This window comes from Macrobrachium nipponense, chromosome 29, assembly GCF_015104395.2.
Source record: "Macrobrachium nipponense isolate FS-2020 chromosome 29, ASM1510439v2, whole genome shotgun sequence".
Taxonomy (NCBI): domain Eukaryota; kingdom Metazoa; phylum Arthropoda; class Malacostraca; order Decapoda; family Palaemonidae; genus Macrobrachium; species Macrobrachium nipponense.
The window spans coordinates 15,860,721-15,884,769 of NC_061092.1; the positions used below are offsets into that span (position 1 = coordinate 15,860,721).

Genomic DNA, 24,049 nt, shown 5'->3' on the forward strand with positions numbered 1-24,049 from the left:
TCAATTAGAATACTGTCTTATAAGTCGCAATCCGTAGATTAACTAGGATATGCGCCTACCCCTCGGACAATTCAACTGCTTAGTAGAATCATGTCGCGAGGTTAATATACGTAGTATATTTGTAGGATTCTGAACAACGATCTCCATCCTAAATTCTTTCCTTCAAGAAAACAAAATAAGGATTGGAGATCGACCACCTTCGATCTCTATCAAAGAGAGTGAAGGAGAAGTCTTCCTCGAAGGAAAGCTTCAATGGTGAACAGAATACTAAGACGATAGTTCAAGCCAAACTGGATATTCCCGTCCGATCTTCTCTATTCCAGGTTGGTCGCCTACTGTGAGATAGTTTCTTTCAGCAGCAGTCCTCTTCCCAATGCTAGAAATTCCAGGAATTCGAGCATAGGCGAGGTTCCCGATTATCGTGTAACATATCGGGGATTCTCGTCTCGCTCACTTTGGACCGTGGTCTCGCCCAAGTGTTTGGAGATCGTAAAAAACTCGAACACACTGAATGCGCTAGAAATTCCGTAGAATTCTAAGCAGTCTGCGAAACCCCCACCGAATTCGTCAAACGATATCGGCTGGTGGTCCTCTCGATTCCCGTAGAAATCGAGAATGGGGCAGGATTCCTCCTCAACGACCGGGGCTTACGTCGGGTAGGACCCGAAGGTCCCCCGGGGTAGCGCAGTCCCGAACGTGGGATCCTACAGAGAAATCTCCGTAGGATCCCTCCCCTTTCCCTCGTAGCCGTAAGGAGAGAGGGAATGGGGAAGAAATTGGATACTCGCTCGCCTTCCCAGTGGAACTAGCAGTTGGAGAAGAGTAGGAGCAGCCATCGCCTTGCGGCGATGGCCTCTCAGAGTCTGGGAAAACGTATCTCAGGGAGAAAACGTTTTCACGCGGAGGGTTACGAACTCTCACTGTAGGTAAGGGTCTGCCGCCACTGTGAACGTCGTCTGGGTGGGGCTGATCGACCCACCTGACAGGAGAGAGCCGATACCGTCCTCCGACTCATTCCAGTCCTCGTCGAGGTCGAAACCTCTCAGGAGGACCGAAGGAGTATTTAAATACGGTGTCCGAAGACACGTAGAAACGCCGCTGTCGCAGTAGAGGAGGTGGAAGTAGCTTGATCGACCGGCCAGAACTGAGAGAGCCTTCTTGTCCGGAGACGAGAGACTCTGGTTCGAGACAGAATCGGCAAGCTCCGATCGCGGCAGACCCACCGTCGGTTTGGGTTCCCTCTCGGGCCCCAAAACGACTCGAGCAGAGACGTGGGCTCTGCTGGTGGGAGCGGCAATCCTTCCGCAAGGTCATTATGCTGACGAATCAGCTTAATGACTTCTTCTCCTTGGTAGAAGAAAAGACGGGCCCTGTTCCCGAGGGAGCAGGAGGACCAGCAGAAGAGCTCCCCGAATCGCCGGAGCGAGACGGGGCCCTTAGAAGGTCCCGAAGGAGCCTTCTTAGGGGGGAAACCCGGGTTACCAGCTGGTCGCTGCAAGAGCGGCCGCTGGCCTGGCAAGAGTACCCTGAGCGTCTCTCACCAGCCTCCTGCTCCGTGCCGCGTCTTGGCGCCGAGCGAACTCTGGCGCCGAAACTTGGCTGCACGGTCTCCCGAGGGAGAACTACACTCGGGATCCTCTCGCGAACGAGAGACCGAGCCGGAACCTGACGTAGCGGCATCGCCGCTAGCACCAGGCGAGGAAGTACCAGAGCTAACCGATACTCCTCTGGTCCCCGTCTATCTCTTCCTTACGGAAGGAGACGGGCCCCGCTCCCGAGAGAGCAGGAGGACCAGCAGAGGACCCCCCGTCCCACCGGGGTGGGACGGGCCCTTAGAAGTTCCCGAAGGAGACTTCTTAGGGGGGAAGGCAGCCTTCTTCTTCTTCGGCTTATGGGCCTTGGAAGTCGAAGGGGAAGAGGCAGCAGCAGACGATGAAGACGAAGATGACAACAGCTTCCTCTTCTCCTCTTCCTCGTCAGCTCACGCAGGACAGTCGTCAGGTCCTCCATCCAGGCCGGAGCCGGGGCTATTGCCGAAGCAACACGGCCCGACTGCACCTGTCCGGAAGGACCTGGGACTGGGGAAGACACACCGTGGGCAGGACCAGCATGGACAGGCTCAGGAACCAGGAGCGACAGGAACAGCAACCAGCTCAGGAGCGGCAGGAACAGCGGCAGCGGTTAGACCCAGAAGGGACAGCCAAGCCAACAGCGGGAATCACATCAGCGGCAGGTACAGCGGCAGCGGTAGACCCAGAAGGGACAGCCAAGCCAACAGCGGGAATCACATCCCAGCGTGCAGATAAGGCATGCCAGCGAATCCTCGTAGAATCATCGCAGCCAGCGGAACCTGGGTACTGGCGGCCGGTCCAGGGGCGAGCTGCTGGAAACAGCGGAAGTCTGGGGCAGGCAACACGAAGAAAACAGGCGGCGGCGGCAACTCCCCCTCGGTACGGCGCGGCGGCCCTAGTAGCGGCAGACGGCGTCACCGACACAGCATGGGGAGTGTAGACCAGGTGGGGGGGAGCAGCATAAGCGGCCGTGGTAGTAGTGGAGACCGCCCCAGACCTCGCTAGACGCTTGCAGCAGCACCCGTGGATGCTAGGCACGCCCTGCCGCCGCGGTGGTCCATACCTGTCCAAGGTCGTCTCCCACGGATGTAGCACCTGCGGTAACATAGATAGATTAGTAAGAGGGGTTCCCTCACGCACGGGGGGAAGACATGCCCCACCCCGAACGCAAGGAAGACCCCAAATACAAAATACAACGAAGAAGCTGAGCGGGGGGCAGGAAGGAAGACGAAGAATCGGATACCAAGGGAGTCGCGGGAGAGCTTTCCGACGACTTCCTGGCAGACCTTCGCTTCCCCTACCCACCCCCGCACAGCAGTGAAAAGTAATATGAAAATGAAACAGAATACTGCCCTTGCGATTCACTTCATAGAACTTAAAGGGGAAAAGATCAATTCCCGGGTAAGAACGGAAACTTGATCCAAATAATATGATGCTATCATAAAATATATATGAAAATGAAACAGAATACTGCACTTGCGATTTCACTTTCACATAAAATAATCGTAAGGATCAATTCCCGGGTAAGAACGAAAATTGATCCAATTAAATTTCATGCAAATAAATAAATGAAATGAAAAGAAATATTGCAATTGCGAATCCACTTCATTGCATTCTATATACAAAATAAAAGGCTCGTGCTGAGCGCAATCACACTCTCGGCAACGAACGCACAGGGCAAAAATATAATGAAAAGAGTACTTACATTTTTCAATTACACACTTTCGCCCAAAATACATGACTCGGCGCGAGAGCGCCCGCCCTCGGCACCGAGACATAATTCAAGGGTTCAATTCATGAAAAGAGAGGAAATCGCCGCATCTACGGCGATAGCTCCATGTTGGTTCATAATTAAGTAATGAAAATGAAAACAGTGTACTTACAGTTTCATTTTCAAGTCAAACAAACCATTAGTAGAAAACACAATATAAACAAAGCATACGACGATGAAGCGGGCAGAGAGCGATGACGAACACGTCCTTCACACCCGCGGCCGAAAGCAAAAGTGGTTTGTTTACCTCCCAGTCGCGCGGCGCGCGACTGTCGGACAAGCAGTTAACTACCGTTCTCCCCTTGTTCGAAGCTTACGACCGTTCCAGCTGCCGCTAGCTACTTCCTATTGTTAAAGGACCGATGGTTTGTATTACGTATCGGAACAAAGAGCTTTCTTCGTTAAGTTCCTAAGAGACGCTTCATGGAGAGGCTCGAAAGGACTCGACATCAACAGTCTAAGGACTAAATCTAAGTTTCAAGAAGGAGGCCTCGCCTGAGGTATCTTGGAAGTCTCAAATGATCTCAGGAGATCGTGAAGATCTCTGTTGTCAGTAAGGTCTAGGCCTCTGTGTCGGAAGACTGCTGACAGCATACTCTTATATCCCTTGATGGTCGGGACTGCCAGCTTCTGCACATTTCTTAAAAATAGCAGGAAATCGGCTATCTGGCTCACAGAGGTAGTGGAAGAGGAAATTCCCTCCTTTCTACACCATGCCCTGAAGGAAGCCCACTTCGACTGGTAAACAGCTCTCGAGGAAGTCTCCTTGCGTTGGCGATCGCCTTCGCAGCTGCTTTAGAAAAACCTCTCGCTCTGGCCAACTTTTCGATAGTCTGAACGCAGTCAGACCCAGAGCGGAGAGAGTTTCGGTGATATCTTGCGAAGTGGGGCTGTCTGAGTAGATCTTTCCTCCAGGGCAACGTCCTCGGAAAGTCTATGATGAAGGACATTACCTCCGTGAACCATTCCTTCGCGGGCCACATCGGGGCGATCAGGGTCAACCTCGTCCCCTCCGATGCCGCGAACTTCCTTACTACTTCCCCCATGATCTTGAATGGCGGGAAGGCATACAAGTCTAGGTTCTCCAGTCCCAGAGCAGAGCGTCTATACCGACTGCTTTCCCCCCCCACGGATCCAACACAGGGGAGCAATAAAGAGGCAACCTCTTCGTTTCGTGATGTCGCAAATAGGTCGACTAACGGACGCCCCCACAGCTCCAGAGCTCTCGGACAGACGTCCTGGTGCAACGTCCATTCCGTCGGCAGGATCTGATCCTGTCGGCTGAGAAAGGTCTGCTCTGACGTTCTGGACTCCTGCGATAAATCTCGTCAGGATCCTGATCCGTCTCGCATCTGCCCACAGCAGAATCTCCCTCGCTAAGTAAAATAGAGGACGGGAGTTGTGTACCTCCCTGATTACTTAGGTACGCAAGGGCTGTGGTGTTTGTCCGAGTTGACTTGGACCACTTTCTCTGCAACCTTTTGCTGGAAGAACTGTAGCGCCAGGAAAACGCCGCTAGTTCCTTCACATTGATGTGCCAGGACACCTGTTCCCCCCCTCCAGGTGCCTGACACTTCCTCCCCTCCTAGTGTTGCTACCCCATCCCGACACCGATGGCGTCGGAAAAACAACACTAGGTCGGGGGCTCAGAAGCTTTAGGGACAACCCCTCTCGAAACTTCCAAGGATCTAACCACCATCTTAGATGGTTCTTCACCGATTTGGTGATCAATAAGGTCGCATCCAGATCCTCTTTGACTCTCCATTCTTCTGCTAAGAAAAACTGGAGGGGCCTGAGGTGTAGTCTTCCTAGGAAACAAACTTTTCCAGCGAGGAAATGGTCCCCAGCAGACTCATCCACTCCCTCGCCGAGCAAGCTTCCTTCCCCAGGAAGGCCGAAACTCTATCTAAGCCTTGCAGCTGTCGTTCCTGGGACGGAAACGCTCGAAAAAGCCACTGAATCCATCTGAATCCCCAGATACACGATGGACTGTGTTTGGGTTCAGATGCGACTTTTCGAGGTTGACCAGAAGCTCCCAGGGACCTCGCCAAGGCTAACGTGAAGTGAAGGTCCTTCAGACACCTTTCTTCTGACGATGCTCTGATAAGCCAATCGTCGAGATACAGGGACACTCTTATTCCTGCAGAATGTAACCATCTCGCTACGTTTTTCATGAGCATGGTAAATACCATCGGAGCCGTGCTTAAACCGAAACAAAGGGCTTGGAATTGCCAAACTTTGTCCCTTAACATGAACCTCAGAAACTTTCTTGAAAGAGGGTGGATAGGCACGTGAAAGTATGCGTCCTGTAGGTCCAAGGACACCATCCAGTCGCCCGGTCTTACAAAGCTCCTAGAACCGACTGAGGCGTTTCCATCTTGAATTTTTTCTTTTCTATGAAAAGATTCAGACTGCTTACGTCCAAGACTGGACGCCACCCCGATGACTGCTTTGGTACCAGGAAAAGTCTGTTGTAATATCCTGGTGACCCCAGGTCTAAGACCTGCTCCACCGCTTCTTTTCTTGATCATTTGATCTAAAAAGATCTAAAAGAAACCCGATGTTTTATCCCCTTGATATGGCGGGGAAAGATCTCTGGGAGTTGTGGATAGAGGAGGAGGGTCCACAAAGGGGATCTTGTACCCCTGTTCCACTATCTTGAGGGACCACGCATCTGTATCTCTCTCTCTCCACGCCCCCGCAAAGAACTTTAGCCTGGCTCCGACCGGCATCTGCAAGGACTATCCTTCTCACTTAGAGGATTTAGGTTTGAAGGAACCTCTTCCTCTTGCAAGCCCTCTCCCTCAAGGAGCAGCTCTCGAGGGAGGAGCGCCACGAAAGGGTTTAACTTCCTAGGAGGTCGTCCAAACGACGACGTGGTAGGGACTGCGGGACGTCTCTGACTGCGGGACGTCTTGACTGAAGACTGGCCAAGAGGTCCTGGGTAGCCTTCTCTTGTAGGCTCACTGCCAGGTCCTTTACCATAGCCTGGGGGAAGAGATGGCTCGAAAGAGGTGCAAAGAGAAGCTCCGCTTCTGCGATGAAGAAAACAGACTTAGCTGTAAAAATTTGCAGAAAAGCGCTCTCTTCTTGAGAAAAGCAGTGCCGAAATGAGACACTAACTCTTCCGAACCATCCCTGACGGCCTTGTCCATGCAGGATAACACATTGGACAGCTCCCCCAGACTCAACGAGTAGGACTCCTAGATTGAAGATCCAGGACTCCCAAGCACCAGTCTAGAAAGTTAAAGACTTCCAGGGTCCTTAACAGACCTTTCATGTGATGGTCAATCTCCGTTGGCGTCCACGAAATCTTAGCGGTCGATAAAAGAGACCTCTTCTGTGCATCGACCAGACTAGCAAAGTCCCCTTGGGAAGACGACGGGATCTTAACTCCTACTTCTCCTTTGGTCTCATACCAGATGCCGCCTTTCCCACTGAGTCTTGAAGGTGGAAGGGACGAAAGTCGACTTGCCCTGATCCTTCCGACGTTCCATCCAATCCTGCAACTTCTTGAACGCTCTCTTAGTGGACAAAGAAGTTTTCATCTCCACAAACTCCGGAACCTTGCACGACTTCGATGACGAAAACTGAGAGGGTGGAGACTTGGGAGCTGCAGGCTGGAACTTCTCACCAAAAGAAGAGCGTAACAGTCGAACCAGCACCTTGTAATCGGACACCGACGAGACTGACGGCTGTTCCTCCTCAACTGAGTCCGCCGCCGACTACTAAGCTCTCCTTCCTCCCGAAGAGGCAAAGGAGATTGAACCTCTGGAGAGGGCGTGCACCCAACGGGTCTAGCCTTCAACAAAGGCTTTCGAGAATGACTAATATCAGCCTCTTCAAAGCGAACCGACCTTCTGTCGATCCTTAGAGCTCGAAGAACGAAGAGCTTCTTGACCGCGCTGAGCGTCAAGAGAGGCTACTCTTACTCGCTCTCGAGGAGCGTCCTTACGCTTTCCGCTCAAGCGTCCAGCTTTCGCTTTCAAAGCGTCCTTCTGGGCGCTCTCGAAAGCCTTCTCAACAGGCAAAGCGTCAAGCAAAACATCCCGACGAGCGTCTTCAAAAGCGTCCTGCCGAGCGTCTTCAAAAGCGTCCTCAAAGGCGTCCTGACGCGCGGGCTGATCAGGACGTCGAGAGGGAAGAAAAGCGTCCTGTCCACGAGACTTCCTACCCACATAACGAGAACAAGGAAGCTCCGAAGGAGAAGCAAGCGGAGACAGAGACGAACGAGGAGACGGAGAAGGGGACTGCCTCGTCCTCTTGACAGGCAGTCTAGCGTCCTTCCTATGTTTAGGCCTCAACTGCTGTCTGGGCGAGGTCTCTGAGCCATTAACGCCGACAATTGGTCTTGAAGAGACACAAGAATACTCTTCGTTGGCGAAGAAAAGAAACGAGAGGAGGTGAAGGGCTGCGCCTGCGAGAAGACGAGGGGCGAGGGGACGCCTCCTTCCTTCTCACAGGCCCTACAGGAACCTGCCTCTCCGAGGCGCGAGAGAAGCGCTTCTCAGCGTCGTCCTCGGACGACGTCCTACCTCTCTTCTGTGGAGGAAACGCGTCATACGACGCAGGCGAAGACCGCAACGATAGCGGAGAGAGGGGACGTAAAGCGTCCTCCCTCGGAAAAGTCCTTTTCAACGGACGCGAGTCTCTCCGAGCGCTCCACCCCTTGCGCGGGGAGGGCGCCTCGGAGGACGAAAAACAGTCCTTAAGGATGCGAGCCTGAGCACGCTCCTTGGCAGCCTGGGAAGTAGCAATAGGTCCTGCCGAAGGGACGCCAGATCGGTGGGGAGCGCCCGTAACCCTCTTGCGGCTTTCGACATGCCCACTCCCTGAGTCCTGGGAGTCCGACAGAGGTCTAGGCCTAGAGGCATTATGGGGCCGATCTGACGCCCCCTCCACAACACTAGGGGCACGATCACACACTTTACTTGAGCCGTTTTCTAGGGCCAACACTTTGGACTCTAGAGTGCGTAACGACTCTAGAATCAGAGAAAGGGCATTACCTTCTCCAGACACAGAACCAGGGCCCTCAGGCAACAACACAGGATTAGGTGAAGCAAATTCTACTGGTGTTAAAATAGGAGAAATGTTACTTCCCTTACCTTTCGTAGAACCGCTCTTGGAGGAAGACCTCCTGATCCTATCGCGCTCCAACTTACACCGATAGGACTCATACACCTTCCATCCATCATCAGTCAAACTTTTGCATTCAATGCATCGATCATCCAACAAACAAACATGCCCCCTACACCCCATACATACTGTGTGGGGGTCTACCGATGATTTCGGTAGCCTCACCTTGCAATCACTCCTCACACACACTCTGAAGCTCACTGAACTTGATCCCGACATCACGTTCACAGAAAAGCCAATCCAAAATAAAAAAACAGTCCACTATCGCGTATGCCAATCCAACAATCCAAAGTCAAAACCAAAAGTCAATCCAGATACTTAGAACGAGTCAAATCCAAAAATCCTGGGCGAGGTCTGTAAACAGGTGTTTACCGACCGGCGACAGAAAAAAATATGAATAGAAAATGGGAATGGTTCCTGATATCCGCCTCCCAGCGGCGGGAATGGGTACTACCACCTGGCCGCCCACTGCGTGTGCCGCGAGTTTTGAAATTCTGTCGGACTTCGGAGAATACAGCTATATATATATCTGTCAGGTAAGTTTCATGAACAAACTAGCCAGCAAGAACTTGTTCCTATTGCAAGAGGCAATATGAAGTCATGAGTTTGTCTCTTGTTGGCTTCCACTTACCCAGCCTTCTTGGGGAAAGTGGTGGATAATCGCTCCTATCCCTAATGAAAGGGGTAGGATGGAGCTCGGTCGAGTAGGTTATCTGCATCGGTCTCCTGTTCCAGCGTAGTGACTACCTCGTCCCTCTGCCCGCAGGTAGAGGGGGATAAAAAGATGGGGAAGAGAAGCCAGTCACACTCTCATTCACTCATCCATTCATGCAGTCACACAAGGATGTGATGCTGTTCTGTCCGCTCAGGTGCTGGGTTGCAGCACCCGCCAGGTGATGCAACAGCCCCCAAACACTCGGTGTCCCCTGGAGGCCCAGCGAGAACCATACCTGGCCGAGGTCGTCGCCCGCAGCAGGAGCACCTGAGGAGGCAAAGGTCGGTAGCAGGAAGGGGTTTCCCCCTCGCCCGGGGTGACAAGCCCCACCCCGAACGAACAGAAGACCCTGAGTACAGTTGAATGTCGGGGCACCTCGCCCCCTCCTCTACGCTCGACGGATCGGGCGAAGAGAAAGAACGAGAAACCCCCCCAAAAGGGGAAGGAGCCATACGCGGGAGCTGAGATGGCGGCAGGAAGGAAGATGACGTGTCTTTGACCAAGGGAGTCACCGGAGAACCTACTGAGGACTCCCTGGCAGGCTTACGTCGCTTCCCTCTACCCTCATATAGCACCCACTGCTCCTCCGACCAAGATATACAAAAATCACAGGGCTCGTCGCGAGAGCATTCGCGCCCTCGGCACCGAGCACACAATTCATGAGGATCCACTTCTGGGAAGGAGCGGAAGGCCCCACACTTATGGCCCTCCACACCAGGGCAAACTCTGCGGCTGATGGGGGGGTGTGGGGACGTCTCCAGCTCACGGGAATCCATATCACAATTAATAATAAAATACAAAAGCACATGTACTTACAGTATTTTAACACACACACAAAGCAAACCAAGTTTGAGAAGATACAAAGCATACGACGAAAGGCAGGCAGAGAGAGGTGGAGAACACGTCTGTCAACCAGCATGGCCGAAAGCAAAGTGGATCTTCACCTCCCAGTTGCGTGGTGCGCGGACTGTCGGACAAGCAGTTAACTATCGAACTCCCTTGTTCGAAGCTTACGACCGGTTCCAGCTGCCGCAAGTTACATTCCTATTGTAAAGGACCGATGGTTTGTATTTGTATCAGAACAAATGAAATTTCTTTACACTTACATCTGTTATGGGTGTTGTTTTGGCCTCCTCTTCTGACAAAATGTGAAAATTGGACATATCAATTCCACTTTTTGCCTTTTCTGCATCATTTGTATCACCATCATTATCTTCATCCTCCTCATCCCGTTCTACAGGATCTGTAGTGAATAACACATAAACATTTACAGGAAATATGCCCAAATTTCATTAAAATATACATGCAAGTTCTCAATAGTTTAAATTTACTTCTTACAGCAATAAAGCTCTTTACAAATTCTGTGACTATTGATACAAATCTCACTACATCTCATTAACCATTCCAGTTTCCTCCAGACTTGTCAATAAAAGCAGGAGACTGATGATGATGCTGTAGATTCTCCTCTACCTTCTGTAAACTCGATAATGCTTACATTCCGTACAGTCACATTAGTATTGGCCTTTATAACTGTTTCTTATACTTCCTACCTTCCTGCTCCTCACCTGATAAAAAGCAGGATCATGCCTTATATTGTCTGTTTGAGCCAAATATTGTCATCAACTGAAATAGGAAGGGGCAAAGGAAATTCTATCTATTCTTAAGCTTCTTTTGAGTCTTCCTAAGTCAGCTCTAGTCAGGGATGAAGAATCAACTTTTGCACTGGCCATTAAGTGGCAAAATTATGCCTAGGGTCTTGCTCAGTTCATGATGGCTTAATCTTAGCTCCCTCAACCATCTCCCTGCCTAACATTATAGGTCACACCCCAACTTTCTTATAAACTTTCATGACCAAATTCTCAGGTAGTGTATCCACAATGACCGCCTCAGTAACTATGACAAACTTAAATGTAGTTCTAACTACTATAACTGAGGCTAAGTCTTTCCTACTATCAAAAAGCGTTCCGGCTCTACCGAAGCTATAGTAGATTCACATAAACCATGCATTTGATGTCTAGGCTAGTCCCTTACAACGCTCCTGATTGGCTATTGAAAAGCCAATCACAGGGCTGGAAACTCTCAGTCTCTCTCAAGAGTTCACATGGGTAGGAGGATATGTCTTTCAAAAGTATCCCTCAGGAGAGAAGGAACATACATCCTACCTATGTGAACTCGAGAGAGCCAGAGTTTCCGGCCCTGTGATTGGCTTATCAACAGCCAATCAGGAGTGTCGTAAGGGACTGGCCTAGACATCAAATGCACGGTTGATGTGAATCTACTATAGCTCATTCAAGTCCCTTTAATTAGGTGTTTACAACCATATCACATCATCATTAATAGTGCAAAGGTTTAGACAACTACGGGGACGATGATGCCATTCAGAGTAAAAAATTTAGTGATTCATCTATCCCATAATTCAAAAATCTGTGCAGATGAGCTCAAGTTGCTGCTTGCACCCATGGGTTACTATTATCATTACTTTCTTATTACACAATACCGATTACTTTAACTAAACCTAAGGTATATATTATTTTTATTGGTTACTTCATAAGCCCGATTTTACATCATGCATTTTTGTATACTGCAGTTTTATCTTGAAATTTCCATTTTTTTCAGCTTTTCTATCTCATCTAGCAACATACATAAAATAATCAATTACAAGGCAATGAATGTTGCCACTAAAATAGCAATACTTTGTAGTTATAAGAAAATTTTATTTTTTATTAATATCATCAACTGTAATATATTTTATTGGAAACACCAATAATTACATGCCAGGCGGAATCACACATATGGTCAGTTCTAACTTTTTATCAAACCTGCACCTTTCAATCATCGCCAGATTTTGTCATCTGATTACATACCTAATTATGTACAATATACATATAAAACTGACTAACCTTCAGTTCTCATTCCTGAGTCTTGGGCTCTGACAATATCACCTGGCAAAACACTTAGTCCGTATTTTGCTACCCTTCGTGACACAACTTTATTCCATATAAAGCTTTGATAAGCGTGAAGATACAACACCCGCACATTTCTTGGAATCTGTTAAGAAAAACATACTCATAAATATACTTTCCCAAGTTATAGAAAATATCTAAGTAATAAATATGTTATTGTTATAATACAATTAAGTTTGTTCATACTTACCTGGCAGATATATATAGCTGTATTCTCCGAAGTCCGACAGAATTTCAAACTCGCGGCACACGCAGTGGGCGGCCAGGTGGTAGTACCCATTCCCGCCGCTGGGAGGCGGATATCAGGAACCATTCCCATTTTCTATTCATATTTTATCAGTGCCACTGTCTCCTGAGGGGAGGTGGGTGGGCACTTAATTATATATATCTGCCAGGTAAGTATGAACAAACTTAATTGTATTATAACAATAACATTTTGTTCATGAAACTTACCTGACAGATATATATATAGCTGAATCCCACCTTCGGATGGTGGGAAGAGACAGAATAGGATTTGTAGGAAACTTAAATTAAGTAGATGATGTACACCTTGGTTCCTCACCTGTTAGCAAAGTAGACTCTGTGATTACTGTCACTTAAGCCTGCTTGTGCTTAATCAGAGCTGCCAGCCAGTGAGACCTGTAGTGCTGGTGCGCTCTGGATGCTCTGTCAACTGGGACGTGACCTCAATGTGACAAGAGCATAGAGCCATACATATGAGGGCAACGAAGCAACTGACCACCACCTGACCAACTATCCAAGACCCCCTGAACACTAAGCTAAGAGATGGGAGGTCTTCACCAAAGACTTGCCACAACCAAGAACACAACACTAAAACTAACCTAAACCTAACTAAGGATAGGGAGAGAGCTACCTTCAGCCCCCAAGACTGTGTCTGCAGAACGTATGGCCCAAGAGAACAACAGTCCTCGTATATCGTTCTCTACATCTCTCAAGTAGTGTGAGGCGAATACTGAATTGCTCCTCCAAAAGGTGGCGCCAAGGATGTCCTTGATCGACATGTTGCCTTTGGAAGGCAAGCGAGGTTGCGACAGCTCTGACCTCGTGAGCTTTCTTTCACTCGCAAGAGGCTCAAATCGGTCTTCTGGTAAGACGAATGAGCCTCCTTAATCACGTCCCTCAGAAAGAACGCCAAAGCATTCTTGGATAATGGTATATCGGGCCGTTTAACCGAACAACCACAGATTATCTGAGGGACCTCGTACCTCCTTTGTCTTGTGGACATAAAACTTTAGAGCCCTGACAGGGCACAGGGCTCTCTCAGGTTCTTGGCCCACAAGGCTTGTCATACCCTTAATTTCAAAGCTCCTTGGCCAAGGGTTAGACGGGTTTTCATTCTTTGCTAAGAAAGTGGGACTCAAAGAGCAGACCGCATTGTCACCTTTGAAGCCCACTCGCTTACAAATGGCTTGAATTTCGCTAACTCTCTTCGCCGTCGCCAGAGCAGTTAGGAAAAGAGCCTTCTTCGTCAAGTTCCTAAGAGACGCTTCAGGATGAGGCTCGAAAGGACTCGACATCAACCAGTCTAATGGACTAAATCTAAGTTCCAAGAAGGAGGCCTCGCCTGAGGTATCTTGGAAGTCTCAAATGATCTCAGGAGATCGTGAAGATCTCTGTTGTCAGTAAGGTCTAGGCCTCTGTGTCGGAAGGACTGCTGACAGCATACTCTTATATCCCTTGATGGTCGGTACTGCCAGCTTCTGCACATTTCTTGAAAATAGCAGGAAATCGGCTATCTGGCTCACAGAGGTAGTGGAAGAGGAAATTCCCTCCTTTCTACCATGCCCTGAAGGAAGCCCACTTCGACTGGTAAACAGCTCTCGAGGAAGTCCTCCTTGCGTTGGCGATCGCCTTCGCAGCTGCTTTAGAAAAACCTCTCGCTCTGGCCAACTTTTCAATAGTCTGAACGCAGTCAGACCCAGAGCGGAGAGGTTACGGTGATATCTTGCGAAGTGGGGCTGTCTGAGTAGATCTTTTCCTCCATGCCAGGGCAACGTCCTCGGAAAGTCTATGATGAAGGACATTACCTCCGTGAACCATTCCTTCGCGGGCCACATCGGGCGATCAGGTCAACCTCGTCCCCTCCGATGCCGCGAACTTCCTTACTACTTCCCCCATGATCTTGAATGGCGGGTGGAAGGCATACAAGTCCAGGTTCGTCCAGTCCCAGAGCACAGCGTCTATAGCGACTGCTCCCGGATCCAACACAGGGGAGCAATAAAGAGGCAACCTCTTCGTCTCCAGAGCTCTCGACAGACGTCCTGGTGCAACGTCCATTCCGTCGGCAGGATCTGATCCTGTCGGCTGAGAAGGTCCTGCTCTGACGTTCTGGACTCCCTGCGATAAATCTCGTCAGGATCCTGATCCCATACTCGCATCTGCCCACAGCAGAATCTCCCTCTGCTAAGTAAAATAGAGGACGGGAGTGTGTACCTCCTGATTCTTTAAGGTACGCAAGGGCTGTGGTGTTGTCCGAGTTGACTTGGACCACTTTCTCTGCAACCTTTTGCTGGAAGAACTGTAGTGCCAGGAAAACCGCCGCTAGTTTCCTTCACATTGATGGTGCCAGGACACCTGTTCCCCCCTCCAGGTGCCTGACACCTTCCTCCCCTCCTAGCGTTGCTCCCCATCCCGACACCGAGCGTCGGAAAACAACACTAGGTCGGGGCTCAGAAGCTTTAGGGACAACCCCTCTCGAAACTTCCAAGGATCTAACCACCATCTTAGATGGTTCTTCACCGATTTGGTGATCAAAAAGGTCGCATCCAGATCCTCTTTGACTCTCCATTCTTCTGCTAAGAAAAACTGGAGAGGCCTGAGGTGTAGTCTTCCCAGGGAAACAAACTTTTCCAGCGAAGAAATGGTCCCCAGCAGACTCATCCACTCCCTCGCCGAGCAAGCTTCCTTCCCCAGGAAGGCCGAAACTCTCTCTAAGCCTTGCAGCTGTCGTTCCTGGGACGGAAACGTTCGAAAAGCCACTGAATCCATCTGAATCCCCAGATACACGATGGACTGTGTTGGGGTCAGATGCGACTTTTCGAGGTTGACCAGAAGTCCCAGGGACCTCGCCAAGGCTAACGTGAAGTGAAGGTCTTCAGACACCTTCTTCTGACGATGCTCTGATAAGCCAATCGTCGAGATACAGGGACACTCTTATTCCTGCAGAATGTAACCATTTCGCTACGTTCTTCATGAGCATGGTAAATACCATCGGAGCCGTGCTTAAACCGAAACAATGAAAGGGCTTCGGAATTGCCAAACTTTGTTTTCCCCTTAACATAAACCTCAGAAACTTTCTTGAGAGGGGTGGATCAAGGCACGTTGAAAGTAATTGGCGTTCCTGTATGGTCCGCCAGGACAACAACCATCCAGTCGCGCCCGGTCTTAAGGCTCCTAGAACCGACTGAGGCGTTTCCATCTTGAATTTTTTCTTTTCTATGAGAAGATTCAGGCTGCTTACGTCCAAGACTGGACGCCACCCGCCCCGACGACTGCTTTGGTACCAGGAAAAGTCTGTTGTAATATCCTGGTGACCACAGGTCTAAGACCTGTTTCCACCGCTCTTTTCTTGATCATTTGATCTAAAAGATCTAAAAGAACCTGATGTCTCCCCTTGGTATGACGGGGAAAGATCTCTGGGAGTTCTGGATAGAGGAGGAGGGTCCAAAAAGGGGATCTTGTACCCCCTGTTCCACTATCTTGAGGGACCACGCATCTGTATCTCTCTCTCTCCACGCCCCCGCAAAGAACTTTAGCCTGGCTCCGACCGGCATCTGAAGGACTATCTCTCACTTAGAGGATTAGGTGTTTGAAGGAACCTCTTCCTCTTGCAAGCCCTCTCCCTCGAGGAGCAGCTCTCGAGGGAGGACGCCCCACAAAGGGTTTAACCCCTTCCTAGGATGTCCGTCCAAAAGACGACGTGGTAGGGACTGCGGGACGTCTTGAAGACTGGGCCAAGAGGTCCTGGGTAGCCTTCTCTTGTATGCTCACTGCCTGGGGGAAGAGATGGCTCGAAAGAGGTGCAAAGAGAAGCTCCGCTTTCTGCGATGAAGAAACAGACCTAGCTGTAAAGTTGCAGAAAAGCGCTCTCTTCTTGAGAAAAGCAGTGCCGAAATGAGACACTAACTCTTCCGAACCATCCCTGACGGCCTTGTCCATGCAGGATAACACATTGGACAGCTCCCCCCAGACTCAACGAGTCAGGACTTCCTAGATTGAAGATCCAGGACTCCCAAGCACCAGTCTAGAAAGTTAAAGACTTCCAGTCCTTAACAGACTTTCATGTGATGGTCAATCTCCGTTGGCGTCCACGAATCTTAGCGGTCGATAAAAGAGACCTCTTCTGTGCATCGACCAGACTAGCAAGTCCCCTTGGGAAGACGACGGGATCTTAACTCCTACTTCTCCTTTGGTCTCATACCAGATGCCGCCTTTCCCATGAGTCTTGAAGGTGGAAGGGCGAAAGTCGACTTGCCCTGATCCTTCCGACGTTCATCCAATCCTGCAACTTCTTGAACGCTCTCTTAGTGGACAAAGAAGTTTTTCATCTCCACAAACTCCGGAACCTTGCACGACTTAGATGACGAAAACTGAGAGGGTGGAGACTTGGGAGCTGCAGGCTGGAACTTCTCACCAAAAGAAGAGCGTAACAGTCGAACCAGCACCTTGTAATCGGACACCGACGAAACTGAAGGCTGTTCCTCCTCAACTGAGTCCGCCGGACTACTAAGCTCTCCTTCCTCCCGAAGAGGCAAAGGAGATTGAACCTCTGGAGAGGGCGTGCGCCCAACGGGTCTATGCCTTCACAAAGGCTTTCGAGGATGACTGATATCAGCCTCTTCAAAGCAACCGACCTTCTGTCGATCCTTAGAGCTCGAAGAACGAAGAGCGTCTTGACCGCGCTGAGCGTCAAGAGAGGCTACACTTACTCGCTCTCGAGGAGCGTCCTTACGCTTTCCGCTCAAAGCGTCCAGCTTTCGCTTTCAAAGCGTCCTTCTGGCGCTCTCGAAAGCCTTCTCAACAGGCAAAGCGTCAAGCAAAACATCCCGACGAGCGTCTTCAAAAGCGTCCTGCCGAGTGTCTTCAAAAGCGTCCTCCAATGCGTCCTGCAAGCGTCCTGACGCGCTGGGGCTGATCAGGACGTCGAGAGGGAAAAGAAAAAGCGTCCTGTCCACGAGACTTCCTACAGTATAACGAGAACAAGGAAGCTCCGAAGGAGAAGCAAGCGGAGACAGAGACGAACGAGGAGACGGAGAAGGGGACTGCCTCGTCCTCTTGACAGGCAGTCTAGCGTCCTTCCTACGTTTAGGCTCAACTGCTGCTGGGCGAGTCTTCTGAGCCATTAAAGCCGACAATTGGTCTTGAAGAGACAAGAATACTCTTCGTTGGCGAAGAAACAAGAGGAGGTGAAGGGCTGCGCCTGCGAGAAGACGAGGGGCGAGGGGACGCCTCCTTCCTTCTCACAGGTACAGCAACCTGCCTCTCCAAGGCGCGAGAGAAGCGCTTCTCAGCGTCGTCCTCGGGACGACGTCCTACCTCTCTTGTGGAGGAAACGCGTCATACGACGCAGGCGAGACCGCAACGATAGCGGAGAGAGGGGACGTAAAAAGCGTCCTCCCTCGGAAAAGTCCTTTTCAACGGACCCGAGTCTCTCCGAGCGCTCCACCCCTTGCGCGGGGAGGGCGCCTCGGACGGACGAAAACCGTCCTTAAGGATGCGAGCCTGAGCACGCTCCTTGGCAGCCTGGGAACTAACAACAGGTCCTGCCGAAGGGACGCCAGATCGGTGGGGAGCCCCCGTAACCCTCTTGCGGCTTTCGACATGCCCACTCCCTGAGTCCTGGGAGTCCGACAGAGGTCTAGGCCTAGAGGCATTATGGGGCCGATCTGACGCCCCCTCCACAACACTAGGGGCACGATCACACACTTTACTTGAGCCGTTTTCTAGGGCCAACACTTTGGACTCTAGAGTGCGTAACGACTCTAGAATCAGAGAAAGGGCATTACCTTCTCCAGACACAGAACCAGGGCCCTCAGGCAACAACACAGGATTAGGTGAAGCAAATTCTACTGGTGTTAAAATAGGAGAAATGTACTTCCCTTACCTTTCGTTAGAACCGCTCTTGGAGGAAGACCTCCTGATCCTATCGCGCTCCAACTTACGCCGATAGGACTCATACACCTTCCATCCATCATCAGTCAAACTTTTGCATTCAATGCATCGATATCCAACAAACAAACATGCCCCCTACACCCCATACATACTGTGTGGGGGTCTACCGATGATTTCGGTAGCCTCACCTTGCAATCACTCCTCACACACACTCTGAAGCTCACTGAACTTGATCCCGACATCACGTTCACAGAAAAGCCAATCCAAAATAAAAAAACAGTCCACTATCACGTATGCCAATCCAACAATCCAGAGTCAAAACCAAAAGTCAATCCAGATACTTAGAACGAGTCAAATCCAAAAATCCTGGGCGGAGGTCTGTAAACAGGTGTTTACCGACCGGCGACAGAAAAAATATGAATAGAAAATGGGAATGGTTCCTGATATCTGCCTCCCAGCGGCGGGAATGGGTACTACCACCTGGCCGCCCACTGCGTGTGCCGCGAGTTTTGAAATTCTGTCGGACTTCGGAGAATACAGCTATATATATATCTGTCAGGTAAGTTTCATGAACAAAAATCTAATTACATAGTTAACTGCTGTAAAATAGGAAACAAGTGTAGAAATCAGAAAACTCATACTATACAAGTTCATAAGAAAATCTTAAAAGGGGAGTATCTAAATCCTTCATAAAAAATAATATATTCTTGGTCTATATCTTTAAAACAATTATTGCCTATAAAAAATCAATACGTAGTCAATTACTTGTTGGTACGAACATTCAGATACAAACAGACAAGTTAAAACTGTGTTTGGAGCACTCCCCTTTGCCACCTGTAAGTTCAAAGTTTCCTCTGCATACCTATTTTGCTACCAAGAATTGTTGCAAACAGAAGACAAGGAAGAACCTGTTCCTTTAACACCTTCCCAGATTATCTCTAGTATTTTTATGATTAACTACCATGTATTTTTCTTAGAATCACAAGAATACCCATGTTCTTTGATAAATTCCCATTTTCCAAATTTCCTCTCCCCATACGAAACATTTAATATGTAGCTTTGGCGACATGTGGTCTGCAATGTTTATTTTGTGAACTTCTGTAGTGACACACTGCTTGTGCAAAACTCACTCCAAGTTCATACAGAGTAATTTTTTTTACACTACAGACGACTTAAAAATACAGTTAAAATATTATATTACTCTATGACTCCTGAATTAATTAGGGAATGTAACCATGAAAAAAAATATTATACAATATACATTAAAGCCTAACTTATGAATAATTCAAGATACTGTAAGAACACCCGCCCAGAACGCAATTCCTTCGTAAGTCGGGTAGTGACTGCATCATCAAATCCTTACCGATCCTAGGGCACCAACAAAGTCATTTTTCTGTTGGTCTCTCAATCCAGCCAAAAGTCTTCCTTCTATAGACGATTCCTTATTTCCCTTGAGTACACGAAGAGCTTCCTCAGCATTATGAGTCTCCTTCCAAATAATGCGACATTTATTCAAAATAAAATTATCATTTTCTCGTGGGGCAAGAATCAAATCGATAGCCTGGAATTAAAAAAAATACTATAATTTATTCATCACAAACATCTCTTTTGCCAAATATAAGGAACTTTCAGAATACATAATCAGCATACAAAAGCTTCCATACCAGTTTAACATGACATTTTTACCATGGTTAGTAATTGATCCATTTGGAGGGAGGTAAAATTGAAGAAGTTGGATGGTAATGGTTGGAAGGAACATCTACCATGAACACACTCAAGATACTTTTAACAAAGAAAATTTAAACTTACCTTTTCCCAATTACTTTTTAGTAGTTCACAACCAATGGAGTGGGTGCTGACTGCTGTAGTACCAAAGCGTTGAGAACCAAAATAGTTTATGAAACCATTGGTCTTTAGAGATTCAACAGAAGATATTATTACATCATCACTACCTTTCACTTCCCTGTTAAGGACAAAATTGCATTAATACTTCATCTTCACAATATACCACTAGTTCAAGAGCAGGGAAATTATTTTACATTATTAAATTCAGAATGTTGGGGCATACAGCATTAACACACAATGACTAAATTCTTTGACAAGTGGACAAACACATTTGGTATATAGTGTTAGTTTTCATATCCCCACCATAAGGCAACAGTAATGATCTTCATTAAAACTGTGCACAAAAGGTATAGTATATTTAAAACATCATTTCCCAACTCATGTCTTTTATGTACAACACATTTTATATTACTAGACCGGATTTTAATGCAACTGATTTAATCACTTCATTAATGTTAAAAATTAACAAATATTTAAATTTAACACTAAATGACCATATGTACAAAGAAAATAAGACAAATCAACAGAGAAATATACAGTTAAACACAATAGTACAGTACATCAGAAATAAAAGAGCTACGTATCTGAAGTGGTATGTCAGACCAGGTGATGAAATTTAAGACTGTTAACCCAAGCACAGGAGCACTTTCATTCACTTAAGTGCTCAAGACAGTGAATAGAGAAAGTGGTTGGATAGCAAGATAGCAATTCAGAATGTTAGGAAAATGAAGTACACGGATCTAAAAGTTGAACTGGGAGAAAACCCTCGGTTGTGCAAGTAACAATTAAAGGTACTGACAGAAAGACTGAAAAATCTTAGTGGAAATAGAGGTAAAGCAAAAGGCTACAAAGTTGGTGCACCTAGGAGCCCAAGGAAAGCTGCAACCATCCTTTATTAAGCTTACACTGAACCACACTGAAGTACGCCATGAGAAAAGGATAAATTATTTTTCATAACCCTTATCTCAAGAGTAGAGGGCCTTGATCATTGTTACCATCCAATGCAAAGCAAGTTAAAAATATCTAAATTTTTCAAATAAGTATCAATACCAGGCAAAATGTTAAGATGAAAACACTGAAAAACATAACACTAAACCTAACCACATCAAGACCAAGAAAAATATACAAAAAAAAACACTGGATGTAATTACCTGAGCACAATCTGAAATCTGTTTCCTTTTAACTGTCCTAACTTTTGAGGTGTTGGCCTGAACCTGAAGTTACCTAAATGAATAGATCGGTGGAAGGCAGCCTGGCAAAGTCTTTCTGGAGCAACCTGATAAAAAAAAGTCTTAAATTATAAATAATGTCAATTTCCTTTTATTTCATTTCACATCATTCACAGTCAACTTCTCAATTTGCTGATTGACCTAATAAAACTTACCCTTGGAACAGACACAAGCTGACTTGTCTTTCCTCTACGATCCTTAGTTCCTGCATAGGCAAACATATTTGGTTTCACTCTGAAAGAGGGGACATAAATTTCAATTTTGCACATGACTCTTGACAACATTTACCACTTAAAAACTATACAACATTTACCTCTCATAAAACAAGGTCAAAAAGTTTTTAAAACTCATGGCTAAATAAAAACATACCCAGTTCTCCTAGCTAGATGATTTATAGCATCCAAGGTGTCAATATTCTCCTTATACATTACAAATGTAGTATACATAAGTGATTTAGGCCATGAACTTCTCTTGGGTATACTGCCACCAGCAGCTGCAAAAGTGAACCAATCATAACATATCTGCTTTATTCACATAATGGTACACACCTAATAAGAAATGAGAAAACTATTAAAGCGTCAAGTACAGTATGTGTGTGATTTACATAACTGTATTTTGTTAAAAAAGAATCCTTATTTAAAAGCATGATTTAATAATTCACATATTTTCTTATGTAAACACAAAGTAGTTGCCAGTCAAACAGATAAGAAATGGGGTATGGGATTGAACTCTAGTAATACTGTATATTATAATGAAAGCAATTTTATATGACCAACTGACAAATGTTGAAGACATTTATTTTAAGCTTATACTAAAATACCATTATGTTGACTTGAATTTCAACACACATTTTACCAGAAATCCCTAACCTATGGGTGTGCCCAGCAGTTTTGCTTTACTGGATCGGCACCACAGATTATATCAGATAGAGGACTGTTCCTCATTAAGTCATCAGACTTCTTTCGCTATGCATATTATTACCAAGAATGGCCCCGTATCCTTTACTCAAAGGTTGGTCTCATACCTTTATTCAGTTATCAAATGCCAGTGCCAGAGATTAATGGCAAGTTGTTCATCAAAAACATCTGTCCTTCCGTTAACAGAACTCTGACACTATTTTCCTAGAAAACTCTTAAGATACCCTTGCTTATTTGCAAAACAACAAGATGGCTGCAAAGTTCAATGATAGCCAAAAGCATGAGTTGCTGAAGAAAATTGAACTTTTTTGTCAACATCCCAAGATCCAAATAACAGGCTACATTGACATTTTAGCTTCACACAGTTGTGGATGCTTCTTTGTTCCCATATTTACCAAAAAAAAAAAAGTTAAACAATCAATTGACTCTTAGTCAAGATATGCAACAACCACCCACATGATTAAAATGAATAAGCCCTAATGCTATAGTGGATACAGGAAGTACACCTGGTATGGGGGTATATAGAAAGACATTTATAGGTTCTGGATCTTAGGACGTTGACGAAAAAGTTCAACTTTCATCAGGAACTCATGCTTTTGACTATCATTGAACTTTGAAGCCATCAAACACAGGTATTTTAAGAGAGTGACTAGTCATATAATGGTGAGGGAAATGATGAGCATCCTTTCTTTTTTGTTTTTTGTTTCCCATCTCAGACCCCAGACTCTTTGTTTCACATGTAACAGTCCCACTTTTTTCTCCAGCCACTCAAAATCAGTGTATAACCCCTTGTTAGTATAATTACATGGTAATAATTACTTTCAAACAATTAAGTTGAATAACAATGACAGGTTAATAATCTTGAATAAACATAACAATAACAGGTTCATTATCTTGAATAACATGTATATATATATGGTCTACTATTACATACTCTTCTTACAGGGTATCTTCTGATTAATCATTGTCACAACATCAAAATGGGCAGCAATATATAAAATAATGAATAACAGAGTTCATGGTATTCACCATTTGAAAGTGTAACAATGACAAAAAATTACTCACCTTTCTTTTTCTGAATAACAATATATTTATTGCCATCATCACTCTCCTTGTAGCAACTCACTACTGATGCATATTTGGCTTTGACAGCACGATGAATGTTAGTACGTCCCTCTTTGGAAACGCCATTTACATTAATCAAAACTTCATTTAGACCTGTAATAAGAAATAAAATAAGTAGTATCTTCACTTTCAAGGCTTATGTACATTTCTTTGTACAGTAACTACAAATTTTGTCTTTATCAAAACTAAATTAACTTCTTCATTACAAACCAATTACTTTTGCTTAGTTTTTTGTTTATTGCCTCAAATCTGATAACAATCCTAAAAGAAAAAGGAAAGAAGAAAATGACTGAATATATACTGGAATAAAGCACTCACATGAGAACAGGTCTGGTGACGAGACAGTAAATGTGGGTTCTATACAATTAAACAAACCCATGCTATTTGGACAGCAAACACTGGCTCTCTATGTGATCATAAAAAGTTTAATCTTAAGATCCACCAGTCATAAGTGACTTTGACCTTTTTCTTAATACTTTGCCAATTACTAGCTTTAGTTAATAATTTCAATCAGGTTTGTCTCACTTCTGTCTTAAATCATATAAAAAATGCTGAATGGTTAATCATCATTCCTTCTCTGATCTTTGTTTCCTCTACATGTCAAGAGAAGGGATGATTAACACTTTTCCAAAATTATTGAAATGA

General features: G+C 46.6%; 1 protein-coding gene across 1 annotated transcript in view; it reads right to left on the minus strand.

Moving 5' to 3' along the window:
* Nucleotides 1-24,049, minus strand: part of LOC135206151 (pseudouridylate synthase 7 homolog) — a 44,746-nt gene that overhangs the window by 10,451 nt on the left and 10,246 nt on the right. The window contains exons 5-12 of the mRNA XM_064237421.1: nt 23,345-23,497; nt 21,732-21,855; nt 21,518-21,596; nt 21,285-21,409; nt 20,098-20,251; nt 19,652-19,849; nt 12,094-12,241; nt 10,300-10,436 (exon numbers count right to left, since the gene is read on the minus strand). Of these exons, the coding sequence (XP_064093491.1) occupies nt 10,300-10,436; nt 12,094-12,241; nt 19,652-19,849; nt 20,098-20,251; nt 21,285-21,409; nt 21,518-21,596; nt 21,732-21,855; nt 23,345-23,497 (1,118 nt within the window). The remainder of the gene's footprint in view (nt 1-10,299; nt 10,437-12,093; nt 12,242-19,651; nt 19,850-20,097; nt 20,252-21,284; nt 21,410-21,517; nt 21,597-21,731; nt 21,856-23,344; nt 23,498-24,049) is intronic.